Here is a 14,797-nt window from a genome sequence, read left to right as displayed (position 1 = left end):
AAGTTCTACCCTCATGACCTCATTTAAACCTAGTTACCTCCCAGATGTTTAACCTCCTAATATCACATTTTGAGAGCAAGGGGTTCAACATATGAATCTGAAGAGGGGGACAGAAACATTCAGTTCATAACATATATAAACTTGTTCTTTGACTTCTGCCATGAATTATTATTGTTCAAAGGTGTTAGAAAATTTAGGTTATTTTGATTCCTCATGCCAGCGTGATTTGCTCATTTATCAAATAATTATTTTTTGATTAGGCATGGTGTTACATATCTGTAATTTCTGAGGCAAGAGGATAGCAAGTTCGATGTCAGTTCAATGTCAGTCTCAACAATTTAGTGAGGTCCTAACCAACTTAGTGAGAGCCTGTCTCAAAATAAGTAAAAAGGGCTGGGGGCTGTAGCTCAGTGGTAAAGCACCCCTGGGTTCGATCTTTAGTACCAAACCAAAAAAAATTTTTTTTTACACGTAGGTGGCACTGTGCCCATCCACAAATAATTATTGAACTTACTTATTATGCTTTCTTAAAATTATTACCTTACATAATTCTCAACACTGTTTAGTTAATAGGTAATATTTTCCTCATTCTCACGTGATGGAATTGAGCTACAGCATACAGGTCATTAGCAGAGCTGGGATTTCTAGTTTTGACTCTCATGACTTTAAACCCCATGCTTTTAACCACTGTTTAATCTGTTTTCCAAGTAAATTATCTTTAGCATCCCATGAAGCTCTAGAATTATACATATAAGATATCCATGTTAGCCTTTTGAGGACATTATCCTTGAATCATCAAACTGTCTTGCTGATCATTTCAGGTAAATTTTCATATAGTTAACTTTTTATACTGTGTTTCTTCCTGTCTCTTCATTTTTTACAGCTACCTATACTACAGAAACATGGAATAACCCATATAATTTGTATTCGACAAAATATTGAAGCAAACTTTATTAAACCAAACTTTCAACAATTATTTAGGTAAGAAGTATTGCTGTGATTTACAAAAAATGTTAAGGTTAATAAACATGTTCAGTCCCTATAAGTTTATTACACAATCAGACTTTTTTCTGTATGTATCTATTTAAATATTTTTTCTTTTTTTTTTTTTTTATAAAGTTGTAGATGGACAATATACCTTTATTTTATGGATTTATATGTGGTGCTAGGGATTGAACCCAGTCCCTCACATGTGCTAGGCAAGCACTCTATCATGGAGCTGTAGCCCCAGCCCCTATATATATATATCTGTTTTGTAATGATGGAGCATACAATACATAATTTTTAAAACAAACTTTATTTAAAATATTTAAATCATGCTCATGATGCAAAATTTTAAAGGTTTAAAAAAATGTATACTGAAGAGGAGGTTTCTGTATTCTGTTTCTGTTTCTCCTAGAAACTGTTTCCCTCCCAAATATATCTACTGTTACCTCTTCATTGAGTATTCTTTCAGATTATATGTTAACTTATACAAGCATATTACTATAAACTTTTGTTTTTTTATACTGTTTTTTTAAGAGTATTTCATATCAGTACTTACAAAGCCATCATCTGGCTATAGTAAAATTTATTCAACCAATCTCTTGTTTTTGGACATTGAGATTGTTTCCAGAGTTTCATAGAAATAGATGTAGATATGAATATAGATATTGTATATTGATTATCCCTGTATATATCATTTAATTCATATATGAATATACTAATAGAATACATTTGTAGTAGTAGAATTGCTGGACCTAAGAATATGAGCAGGTTAAATTTGATAGATAATACAAATTGCTGTCCAGTGAGTTGTATTAATTTATAGTCCCACTGTTAAGTGTTAAGAGTGTCTTTTCTGTATTTCACTAAGACAGAATTATACCAAGAGAGAATTTTAAAACAGAGAGTAAAAATGATGTTTCATTCAATTTTAATTTGGCTTTTTCATGTAACTTCTGATAAGTCTAGTGGTTTTAAAAATTCTATTATGCTCTGCTTTATTCTTTATAAAAATTACTATAGCCTATGAATATCCATAAATACAAGATACTCTAAAACATAGTTTATAAACATACAATAAAATAATATGTAACCAAAAAAAGAATAAAATTGTCTATGTGTGTTCATAGATACTTGACATATTCAAAATGGTATCCACAATTTGGTCTGCAGAATTACTTTTAGGATACAGTCGTTGTTGGAATCCTTCGGTTTTATACATTGGATATTCCTTGGATCTTGGGATTTAACCTTTCTGTTTTAAAACCAGAATTTTTTTGAAATTGTTACCACCTAAAGGATCGTTGAAGAATTATAATTTTTCTATCAAAAGAGACCTATAAAACTAATTTCATAATTTAGTTACCTACAAAGAAGTGACCTTGGATAGGTTAGAGATGAGAGTTTTCACAAAATAGAATAAACCTAGCATGTTGATATGGCCTTATTTTAAAGGCTTTCTAAAGTAAAATTCAAAGCCCCATGTTGTGGTACACACCTGTAATCCTAGCGTCTCAGGGGACAGAGGTAGGAGGATCTCAGTTCAAAACCTGCCTCAGCAACTTAGCAAGGCCCAAGCAACTTAGTGAGACCCTGTCTCAAAATAAAAAATTTACAAAGGGCATAAAAAATTTACAAAGGGCTGGGGAATGTGGATCAGTGGTTAAGTGCCTCTGGGTTCAATACCTGGTACCAAAAAAATAAATAAATAAACCGAAATTCCAGGATAGGTGTGTTCTTCATTGTCTTTTATTTTACTGAAGATTAGTTCAAACATTGAATTTTTGATTCATGGTTCCGTCAGATTGCTGCCTTTTGTTGTTTTTTGCGGGGGGTAGGGGGACAGTTGGTAGTTGTCTGCCTTTTTCAGACATTGGGCTCCTGTTGAAATATTCTTTGTCTTTTTTGGGAAAGGGTCACAGAGTCATTCAGAGAACAATCTTCTGGTCTTAAGAAAGTTGGTAGAAATAGAAGGCTAATAGTAAGAATTATGGACATGTTTTTGTCTTTATTTTCTAGATCCACTGTGATCTAAAGGAAAGTTTCTTTCCTGATTGTGACATTTTTGTTTTAACAAAATTTTTGTACTAAAGTATCAAGAGAAATGTTAACATGTTTTAAAGGAATATGTTTTTTAAGGCTTTAAGTGCTCTACTGTCATGCAATATCTATCAAGCTGTTCTTAGAAATATGATACATTGAAAATTATTTTGTATTCTTTTCATAATTACAAAGAAATACTCAAAGTTAATTTCTTTAGAAATAAAAGAGCTTTACCTGAAAGTGTGCTTATCATAAAATATTCTTTTTTCAGATATTTAGTCTTGGATATTGCAGATAATCCAGTTGAAAATATCATACGTTTTTTCCCTATGGTAGGTATCATATATTTTAATATCATTAAATTTAACTTCATTTTGACTGAAAATTGTAGGATTATTTTTGAAAGGAAATAAATTGTTCGTTCACATTTTTTTTTAACTCCTTTACAGTTTTTGAAACTTGTAATAGTTATATTTATATTATTTTGGAAATTCATGAATTAAGAAATTAATTGTTTTTTATTCAAGCAAAATAACAGGAGCCAAGTACCTTGATGCATGCCTGCTGTGATTTGTGCCCAGCCAGACTGCGGCACACACCTATAATCCAACTACTTAGGAGTCTGAGGCAGGAGAGTATCCAGTTTGGGGTCATCCTCATCAGTTTAGTGAGAACCTGTCTCAAAGTAGAAAATTTGTAAAGGACTGGGGTATAGCTCAGTAGAAAAACATCTCTAGGTTCAGTTCCCCATTATCAAAAAAAAATTACAGGAAATTGTTTTCAGATTTCATTTTGTTTCACTGTATTTTATGTCACTTATATGAATCTTACATGCTTTATTATAACATTGTCTTTTGCTTTCAGAGTAAGGAATTTATTGATGGGAGCTTACAAACTGGAGGTAAATAATGTTTCTTTCATTAAGCTAATTATTTTTAGGAAATTATTTGTTAAAGTAAGTTTTTAGTGTGTTTTTACCTTAAATTCAGGCAGTTTTAGTTATATATAATAGAGTGTCTCCAAATTTATATTTTCCCATATACTTGTTCATTTGGATAGGGTTTTAAAAACATGTTTATTAGAACTAGTGTCAAATTCTTTCTGAGCTTTAAATTTCTTTTAAAGTCTGTGGTAATTTCTGTACAGTAAAAGATTTGAAAATTAATAAATATTCAGGTGGCATGTATATGATCTAAAATGTTTAAGGAAAGATTTACTGTAGTTTGATATGTGGTTTCAATATATGTTAGCTGCTGACTTGTGTTTTTCTATGAAAATAACAAGTTCTTATTTTTTTTAGGAAAAGTTCTTGTCCATGGAAATGCAGGAATTTCCAGAAGGTATGGAGTTAGAGATAATCGTTTTTTTCCTCTAATATTTGATTGATGAGTTGTGTTTTCTAAATTTCTTTTCTCTGTCTTTAGTGCTGCCTTTGTTATTGCATATATTATGGAAACATTTGGAGTGAAATACAGGTAAGAAAGTATGTTAAAATGAAGCTTAGTGGTTATGGTCGTGAGTTTGAAGTAAACATGTTTTTCTCTAATATTTATATTTGATAAGCAGTAGCTTATAGCCCATGGTTACTCTCTTAACCTAATTCATCTACCTTGTATAGATTTTTCTTAGGCTAATGTTTTTGTGGTTTATGGAGCTAATACTATGATTTTAAGAAGTCAAGGTAACATTATAGATGAAATAGCGAACAAGACTACTTACTTTCCACTAGGGAATGGGTTAATCTCAAGTTTAAAAACTCTTGGACACATATGTTAGTGGATGCCTTGTTTAAAATGCTAATTTATTATGTTTTATTAATGAGTTAAGAATTATTTGTAGCACCTATAATTCAGAGTAGTATTTGTTTTATATTTATTTATTTATTTTAGGTATAGATGAACACAATACCTTTATTTTATTTGTTTTTATTTATTTATTTATTTTAAAGAGAGAGAGTGAGAGAGAGAGAGAGAGAATTTCTAATATTTATTTTTTTTAGTTATCGGTGGACACAACATCTTTGTTTGTATGTGGTGCTGAGGATCGAACCCGGGCCACACGCATGCCAGACAAGCGCACTACCGCTTGAGCCACATCCCTAGCCCTTATTTGTTTTTAGTTTTATGTGGTTCTAGGGATCCAACCCAGTGCCTCACACGTGCTAGGCAAGTGCTCTACCACTGAGTCACAACCCCAACCCTCAGAGTAGTATTTCTTATTAAAAGTCATCTTTTCCAGCATAGTACATAGATTTTTAAAAGGAAATGGCCTTCTTGACCCCCCAAAAAAGCAAATATCTAACCAGTGTATAAGGTACACTTCTCTGTTTTGTGCAAGGTAGAAATCTTGTTATCAGTGCCACTTCCATTTCATGCTTAAACATAGACATTTGCTTAAAAGTATCAGGTCTTAAGGAAATATTTGAATTTAAATGCTTTTGTTTATTTAATTGAAAAAGATTCAATTAAAAGAATTTCATTTATATGTTAATGTATATGTTCTCTTTCTATTTGGATTTCTATCAGTAATATTAATTTGAAAATAACTTCCATGGATTCTATTGTGTCCAATATTATTATAGGCTCTTTTATCTCATTTAATCCTCACAATTCAGGGGAGTTAACTTCTCATTTAACCAATAGTAATATTTTGAGCATGTTACTAAATACATAAGCTCCTCCTGTCTTGACATAGGTTCCCCCAAATAAGTATTCTAATATTCATTTTACCAAGGAGAAAAATAAAGCTTAGAGAAGTTGAACACCTAGAACATATCGTAGGTTAGCAAAGGGATTATGATATTTAGTCTGACTGTGCTATTTCCAGTGTTGACTCACTACTTCAATGTGTTAATTATATAGTTATGATTTCCTATTTAGGGAAAGTTTTAGATATTTTGATAAATTCTGAAATGCTCAAACAATTAATTAAATAATAACATTACATTAATTTTCTTTTTCTGTTTTTTAAGAGATGCATTTGCTTATGTCCAAGAAAGAAGATTTTGTATTAATCCAAATGCTGGATTTGTCCATCAACTTCAGGTAGCTAACTTCTCTCTTCTTTATGGCATTCAGAATATATAATAGTTAAAATCTTTTGTCTGTGAATTCACTTGTAGAATTTACTTTTTAAGTGCTTGGAGTTTGCATAACCTCACTAATTTGATTATTGTTCAAGTTTACACCTCTATTTGAAAGTATATTTTTAAAGGTGCTGTTATCAAGAAAATGGAATTAAAGACACATTGTTAAATCTAACATTAAGGGGCTGGTGTTGTGGCTCAGCGGTACTGTGCTCTCCAAGTATGTGTGAGGCCCTGGGTTTGATCCTCAGTACCACATAAAAATATATAAATAAAATAAAAGTATTGTGTCCAATTACAACTAAAATATTAAAAAAAAAAAACATCTAGGGTTGGGGTTGTGGCTCAGTGGTAGAGCGCTTGTCTAGCATGTGCGAGGCACTGGGTTCGATTCTCAGCACCACATATAAATAAGTAAATAAAGGTCCATGAACAACTAATAAAAGATATTTTAAAAAAAATCTTACATAAAGTAATGGATTTTTTTCCCTGTATTTTGATCATACACAGGGCATAAGATTATTTTGACTCAGTACTGGTTGAACAGCCCTAATTTGAAAATCTTAAATCCTTTAATATTCAGAATTTGTTTCATATTCAGTTTCGAGATTCCAGTGAAGTCTTATGCAAATATTCTAAAATCCCAAACATTGAAATCTGAAACTATTCTGAATCTAAACATTTTGAGTAAGGTATAGTCAACCTATATGCTAAATATGACAGCCTTTTCTCTTACATGTATTGTATCTTCCATGTTATTTCAGATTTTGTTGAGACATGGGCAGATATACTAACTATAAATTTCTTTGCTTTTTACCTTGTTCTTTAAAAAATGCATTTTTTAAAACATTTTTATATTTGAAAGAATAATATATACTTATGGTTAAAAACTCAGCAATACTTAAGAATATAATTTGAAGTAAATCTCTTAATAATGAATATTGAAGATATTTCTATAATATACATTCATTGGCCACATAACATTTTGATCAACAATGGTCTGCACATATGATGATGGTCCTGTAAGACGGTAATGGATCTGAAAGATTCCTATTATCTAGTGATCTCATAGCTATCATAACAGTGTTGTCCAACACTTCACTCACATGTTTGTGGTGATGCTGGTGGAAAACTAGTGTGCTGCTACAGTTTACTATAAAATAGTATGTATATGCAATAAGCAGTCTCACACATCTTGATTTCAGTGTTCTCTTGCCTTTGATTTATCTTTTGATCATCATGACTTTGAGACTTAGGCTATATACCACCCTCCCCCCCCACACACACACCCCATAACTTGGGGGGGTATAGTAAACTACTATCTGGGTTGTGTAAATACACTGATGTTCCCACAATGAAATCACCTAACGAGCTGGGTATGCTAAAAGTCTGTACTGTCAGCAACTTGGAGCTGAGGCAATTGCCTGGACAATTTAGCGAGGCCATCTCTCAAAGTAAAATTTTAAAAAAGGGATGGGGGGCTATAGCTTAGTGGTAGAGTGTCTATGGATTTAATTGCCAGTAACTATGCCCCTCTCCTCCCCCACCAAACCAAACTATGATATCACCTGACAATACATTTCTTAGAACTTGCTCCAGTTGTTAAGCAGATTGTGAAACATATATGTGATGAATTACTTATTCATGAGTTTTTGGATTGTTTCTAACCTTTCATGATGATAAACTGTATTGTAAAGATACCCTAATAGGTGCATTTTTTTTTATAATTCTGTGAATTTACCTGTGAGATAATTGATTGAAATGGAATTGTTGGATTATAAATATTTGAAATTTGATAGATATTGCCAAATTGTCTCTAAAAAGTATGAAATAGTATAAACCAGGAAGCAAGTAGTGGCTGCTTTCTCCTACTGTAAACAACAGTAGCCATAAATGTTCTTATCAGATTTTTTGAGCACTGCCATCATAATGGTAAAGGTAACAGTTCCTTGTTTTAATTGACTTTCCTTTGAATTAATGAATTTGGGACTCTTCCCATATTCAGATTATTTTCTGTGAACTGGTTATTGGTATGCTTTGCATTTTTTTTTAATCAGGTTATTGGTTTTTTCCTCATAGGTTTTATAGTAGCTCTTTGTATATGATTATCTGAGATAATCAACTCATAACAAGACATGATTTATTTCAGTTTATTGTTTTAGAAGTTCTGTTCTATGATTGATTCGTCCCATTATTTTAGATTCCTATTAGGGAAGTACATGATGGTCGCATGTAGCATGGTATACCCCTATATATCACAAGCCAATGAGCACCTGTAGGTAGGAGTGTTGACCTGGTATTCTCTGTTGCAGTAACTGGTCTAATTTCTAAGTCTTTGATCAATTTAGATTTGATTTTTTGTGCAGGATGAGAGATAGGAAGCTAGTTTCATTCTTCTATACATGGATAACCAGTTTTCCCAGCACCTATTATTTAAAAAGCTGTCTTCAACGTGTTTTGGCACTTTTGTTAAGGGTCAGATGACAGACAGCCCATATCTGTGTGGGTTCATTTGTGTTTTCTGTTCTATTGGTCTATATGTCTGTTTTTATGCTAATAAAAAAATATGCAGTTTTTGTTAGTATAGCTCAGTAGTACACTTTGAAGTTGGGTATTCTGATGCCTCCAACATTGCTTTTTTTCCCATATCTTACTCATTCTTCTGACTTTGTCATACCACTCAAGGGCTTGTTGAATCTATGTTAAATCTTATTTTTGGAAAACTATGAACAGTACCTACATTATCTGAGATGGCCAATAAGACAATCATCTTCTCTGCCTAGCTGAGTTTGGTTCCATTTTTTAGAAATTTTATTATGAAAATCAGTACATATAAGAAAATACATAAAATTTAAATAAGCATCCAAGTAACCATCACCCAGGTTAAGAAATTGATTATTTGCCATGATCCCTAAAGCCCTTTTGAAGTTCCTTCCTAAGCTCTCCTCCCTCTGTAACATAACCACTTACCCCTATTCTGCTTGGTGATCAATCCTTTTTTCCTCATTTTTCTATTCAGGTTTAGTAGTGTTTCCTGATTTCATCAAATGTTTTCCTTGTTTTCAGAAAAGGAATAGGAACAGAAATTCTTTGATTCTTCCATCTTTAACTGGAAGCAGAGAAAAAAATATTGTCTTTAAGGAATTAGAGAAAAGGATATACACTTAAGTATATTAAATGACTCATTTATCTGATATTTAAAATATCTTACAACAGTATCACTTTTTTTAGGTACTGGGGATTGAATCCATGGGTACTTAACCACTGTGCCACGTCCCCATCTCTTTTTATTTTATTTTTCATTTTGAGACAGGGTCATACTGAGTTGTTGAGGCTGGCCTTGAACTTGTGATCTGCCTGCCTCAGCCTCCTAAGTTGCTGGGATTACAGGCATGCACTACCATGCCCCACTATAGCATTTATTTTGACTGAATTTTATTTCTTTTCATTCTTAGAACCATTTAATGAGATTGCCATTTCAGTTTTTGGTTGGTTTTGTTTTGTTTTTGCTCATATCAGACAGAATTAGAGATCATTGTAGCTAATGCCCCAGTAGACAAGGACACATACGGACTGGGAGGTCAAGCTTTTGGTATGACCTGGATTTTATGGTTATCAGCAATTATGAGATAGAAATTTAAACCTCAATTTTTCTTACAATATGTGGTGCCAGTGTTTTCATTGAAAACTAAGAAAACCAATAATATGCAAATCAATCACTTTTTTATGAAGAATATAAATGTATATCTAAGTTAATTAAAATCTTTTTTTAGGAATATGAAGCCATCTACCTAGCAAAATTAACAATACAGATGATGTCACCACTCCAGATAGAAAGGTCCTTATCTGTCCATTCTGGTACCACAGGTAAGAACTTTTTCTTTTTAGAAGAGAAAGCTGGAGAGAATTCTATTTTTTAAAAAAAGGAGAAAAGTTACATCCAATTGCTTGCTAGAAGTTATGCTGAAAAGTTTAAATGTTCAGAAAACTTTGTTGTGCTGGTCTTCCTTCTCCTTGTTTATTTTTTAAAAAAATAGTGCTTTATAGATATACATAAAGGTTAAATTCACTGGTATATTCATATATAAAACATAACATAATTTGGTCAGTCTGTCATTCCACCATTCCTCTCTCTTCCCATACTTCCTCCCTCCTCCTCAATCCCCTTCCTCTACTCCACTGATCTCCCTTCTGTTTTTATAGGATTTCCCCACCCCTTCTTTTCCCCGCTTACTTTGTTCTAGCTTCTACAAATGAGAGAAAACATTCAACCCTTGATTTCTGAGTGTGGCTTATTTCACTTAGCATGATATTTTCAAATTCTATCCATTGACCAGCAGATGCCATAATTCCATTCTTCTTGAGCTGAGTAAAACTCATTGCATATATATACATCACATTTTCTTTACCCTTCATTTGTGGACAGGTACGTGGGCTGGTTCCATAACTTGGCTGCTTTAAACATTGATGTGCCTGTATCACTGTAATATGCTGATTTTAGGTCTTTGGGATAAATACTAAGATGTAAGATAACTAGGTATATGGTGGTTCCATTCCTTGTCTTTTGAAGAATCTCCATACTGTTTTCCAGAGTGGTTGTATGAACTTGCTGTCCCACCACATCCTCACCAACATTTATTATTATTTGTATTCTTGATGATTGCCATTCTGAGTGGTCACTCTCCCTATTCTTGAGAACAGTTTAGATGTCAGGAGAACATGATTAATGCACTCTTTGACTAGCCCCTCAACATTTGAAGTTCATCTGAAACTCAAAACAGCATTTGCATTTAGCCTCATTTTAATCTTCAGTCTGTTAATTTTATACCAAAACATTAGGTTCATATTAGAGTTTGTCCTCTGAATAGGTTAAAAAAATTAAAGCTTATTATATGCTATACCTAAAACATACTTAAAAGTTTCAGCGGGAAAAATATACCCAGTCATGAAGTTAAAAAGTTATTTGGGTAATTTACAAAATAATAATCACTAAAGTTCGCTATAAATTCAGTTGTGAAATTATCATAGTGTGTACAAGGTATCACTTGATGAAAAACTGATTTTTACTGGCTGTAACATTCTAACATGAATTTATTTACTTTCTCATGTTACATTCACTCAATAACTTTAGGCAGTTTGAAAAGAACACATGAGGAAGAAGATGATTTTGGAAACATGCAAGTAGCAACTGCACAGAATGGCTGACTGAAGACAAACACAAAGGGTGTGAATTTCTATTGGGAAAGGAAACAATTCTAGAAATAATAATAGTAATGTTAAATGGTAAGGACACAAGTAGTTTCTTTGCAATTATATGTTGCTTCCAGACATGTTTCTCTGCAACTTGTTGAGCAACATTTTAAGAAGATGTTGGACTTCTGCAATAGATGGCACTGATGGTTTTACTTTTTTTTTTAAACACTTTACAGTTTATTATAAACCAAGAACTTTGGACTTGCAAAGAGGTATTATTGCAATAATGCACTTTTCATACTTGAAATTTATTTGTATGATATAAAGTTATTACTTTAAACAAAATGCAAGTTAGGGGGGATTTGTTTATAAATTTTGGGTAATTTATAACAAGAATTTCCTAAGGTTTGCTAAAAATTCATTTTGTGTTCTATGTATTACATTTTTAAAATAATTTTACAGTTCAGTTTTATGATGGAGCCTCTTACAGAAACATTAACAAAATACAGGAATCTGCCACATTTTTTATTATAATTCAGTTACTTACCATTTTATTTTTTTAAATTTCTTGATTCTTTATTAGTATTCTTTCAATCATGACATTAACCAACTATCTTTACTGTAATTTAAATTAAGTAAATGCTTCCTTTCATAATTTGTATATTCTATAGGAAAAAAAGGTTTTTAATGATCAAAGAAAGATGTTTTGCTTCATATTACCAGATGCTCAAAAACAAGGAGAGTGTTCAATTTTCAAGTGACTTTCTATTTTGCTTTTTTCTTTTAAGCCAAATGTTGTATTTGTTCTTTTCAGAATTGTCTAGCTTTTTTGACCTTTGTCCAAAATGGTTCTAAATAGAATGTGATAAACCGATGTAGCACTATTTTTTTTTCTAAATGAAGCCCCCCAAAAGAAAGTGCCTTGAATTATTTTTGAAGAAAATTAAATTCTCATGACCTCTAAGTTAGTATGTAGAACACTGAAGAGTTCTTAACATTTTTCTGTAATTTTTTTTTAAATGTTTAAAAATTAGCTTAAACTGAACGGGTGAGGCTTAAAGAAAATGTTACTAAATTTTTTGAAATATGGAACATTCACTGTTTTATGTTGTATTAATGATTCTGTGAGATTATTCTAGCTCAGACAAAAGGTCTTCTTGAATATGAATTTATTGGGGGAAATGATTTGTGGGTAGTTTTAGTGGTTCTTAAATTAGTGAATTAATCAGTTCTTTGAGTTGATCCAAATTTCCCCCCTTAATTTGCATTAGCAGTCACTTTATGAATCTTTAGTTCTTCATACTTTTATTTATATGTACAATAGTTGTTCTAAGAAAAACATTTTTGCTATCTTAAGTGTGATGTGAGGGAAGTTTTTAACTTTTTATAGTTGATGACTTTAGGTGTAGCACAAACAAAACTTTGTATCTCACTTTTCTCAGTCCTCTCTTGAGGTGCTTTACTGATGGGAATGAAATCTCTGCATTCCCATAGTACCAAGGAGGTGTACTTTTAAGGTAACTTATTACACCAGGTTACTTACTTACTTTCCTCCCTATGATGTAATAATACAGAAGAAGAAGAAAAAAAAAAAAACTTTTATCCCCCATAGTGGACAGTGAAAATTTATTGAAATTACTGTTAAGTCCTGTTGACATGTGGTATTCTTCTGATTGGCCATCTTCTCTCCTCTTACCACTCTGAAAATAGCATATTATTAACCCCATTGTGGTCCAGTAGTCTATTGTGTGATTACAACATTTTGTGTAGTGATCTAGTGAAGTCAAGATTGCATTGGATGTTCAAAAGTTCTAGCTGGTAAAAAATCAGGTACCACAGCTTTCCTGTATGTAGATCATTATTGAACAGGTCAGCAAACATCTCTTGCAATCTCTAACAGAAACTGCTATAATCTTCATAAAAGCAAATTTATATTTAAAAATTAGGCAGTTGAAGTTTTTATTTAATTCACTTTATAAAAATATATATCCTCTATAGCAGTCTGGCAAAGAAATACAAATTTGGCTAGTGATACCAATTTGTAGCTGGGTAATTTTTCTTTTTCTAACCACTATCATTTCTATGTTGTCACTAAAGTGCCTGCCCAGCACTATATACTAAAGACAGTCTCAATCTAGAAAACAGGACTATCATCTTGCATACAATGTTAATGGGACAAAACATGAGGTTTACCCTTTCGTATAAGAACGTTGCAAGTCCCCTGACCCCTTAGATCTCTTTATCCACTTAGTGTTCAACTAGCTTTTTTGTAACTCTACTTGTTCTTTATTCTATTTGGTCTCATTTCTGTGCTTTTATTTCCAGTGATGTTTTATGATAGATAATTATGATTAACTTAACTAATCATAATTTATTTTAGAGTATTTGAATAATGTATGAGATATCACCCAATTTTAACCTTAAATATATAATCCAGGCACAATATTTAAAATGAAATTGAATCAAAATGTAGGCAAACTACATTACTATGCATTTTGAATACTGAAAATAGTCAAACTGGAATGACAGTATTCTTGTAATTTCAGTTATTTGGTTCATGTTAATTTGTTATCCATTAGGTATTTAAACAATAGTTATTTTTATTTGTATCTACTCTGGTGGAAATGTTAAACTGTGATAGCTTTTGCTACCAATTCTCAACCAATTAACTTTTAGAGCAGAATACTCATTTTGCGGGGGGATTGTGTGCTTAGGAATCTTGAGTTTAGAAGTAATGTCAGAAAACGTTAAGCATGTCCTTTTCAAGAAAATATAAGGTTCCTAATTGTCTTATTACCCTGGTAATTCAAGTGAATTAGAAGTATTTAACTGCAGTCTTGAATTATAAAGTTGAGATGTATCTATCAGGATCTCAGCTTGATGTAAAGTAAATGAGCAGTTACCTGGCGGATTTCTTTTTTAAATAATTGGTTTAATCCATAATTCCATTACATAGCTTCACTTCAGTATTTACCTTTGTCCATTCATTGATAATAACAGGAAGTAGCTAAGAATTACTAAAATATTTTAATTTATTTATTAGGAAAATAAGTTTCTAGGGTATTTGAGTGCTGGATTTTTCTTTTTCTTTCCCATTCATGGCAGCTATTTAAAAAAAAAAAAAAAAACTCGCTCAAAATATTCAGGTTTACATGTTAGCTCCCTCTCAGAGGGAGTTGCCATACCTCACAATTCAAAGTGTATTCTATAGATCAGTAACATACTGACATGTAATTGCAATTTACTATGCAGCAAAAATGATTCAAGAAGAAAACATTACAGTGTCTATTTACCTTTGTATAAGCAATTGCTTACATTACTCTGCTTTTAACATTTGTACTTGGATAAAATGCTTATGTATGTATAGGAATGTCATAGTGCAAAATGCTGCTACCCGAGGCACAAAGTATTAAAATTATTTTGTGAAGATTGGTGGTTGTATTAAAACTGTTGTGCCATTATACCTCAAAAATATTGAAAAGTTCATTCGTA

At 31.8% G+C, this 14,797-nt stretch overlaps 1 protein-coding gene across 1 annotated transcript in view; it reads left to right on the top strand.

Annotated features, from left to right (window-relative positions):
* The window catches only part of Styx (serine/threonine/tyrosine interacting protein), a 31,702-nt gene extending 16,905 nt beyond the window's left edge, over positions 1–14,797 (top strand). The window contains exons 4-11 of the mRNA XM_027929862.2: positions 884–981; positions 3,299–3,359; positions 3,892–3,928; positions 4,328–4,367; positions 4,452–4,502; positions 5,999–6,071; positions 9,886–9,979; positions 11,244–14,797. Coding sequence (XP_027785663.1) covers positions 884–981; positions 3,299–3,359; positions 3,892–3,928; positions 4,328–4,367; positions 4,452–4,502; positions 5,999–6,071; positions 9,886–9,979; positions 11,244–11,317 — 528 coding nt within the window. The 3' untranslated portion in view covers positions 11,318–14,797. The remainder of the gene's footprint in view (positions 1–883; positions 982–3,298; positions 3,360–3,891; positions 3,929–4,327; positions 4,368–4,451; positions 4,503–5,998; positions 6,072–9,885; positions 9,980–11,243) is intronic.

The sequence above is a fragment of the Marmota flaviventris genome, chromosome 2 (assembly GCF_047511675.1).
Source record: "Marmota flaviventris isolate mMarFla1 chromosome 2, mMarFla1.hap1, whole genome shotgun sequence".
Taxonomy (NCBI): Eukaryota; Metazoa; Chordata; class Mammalia; order Rodentia; family Sciuridae; genus Marmota; species Marmota flaviventris.
Note: the sequence above shows the minus strand (reverse complement) of the source record. Positions and strands in the feature narration are given on the sequence as shown.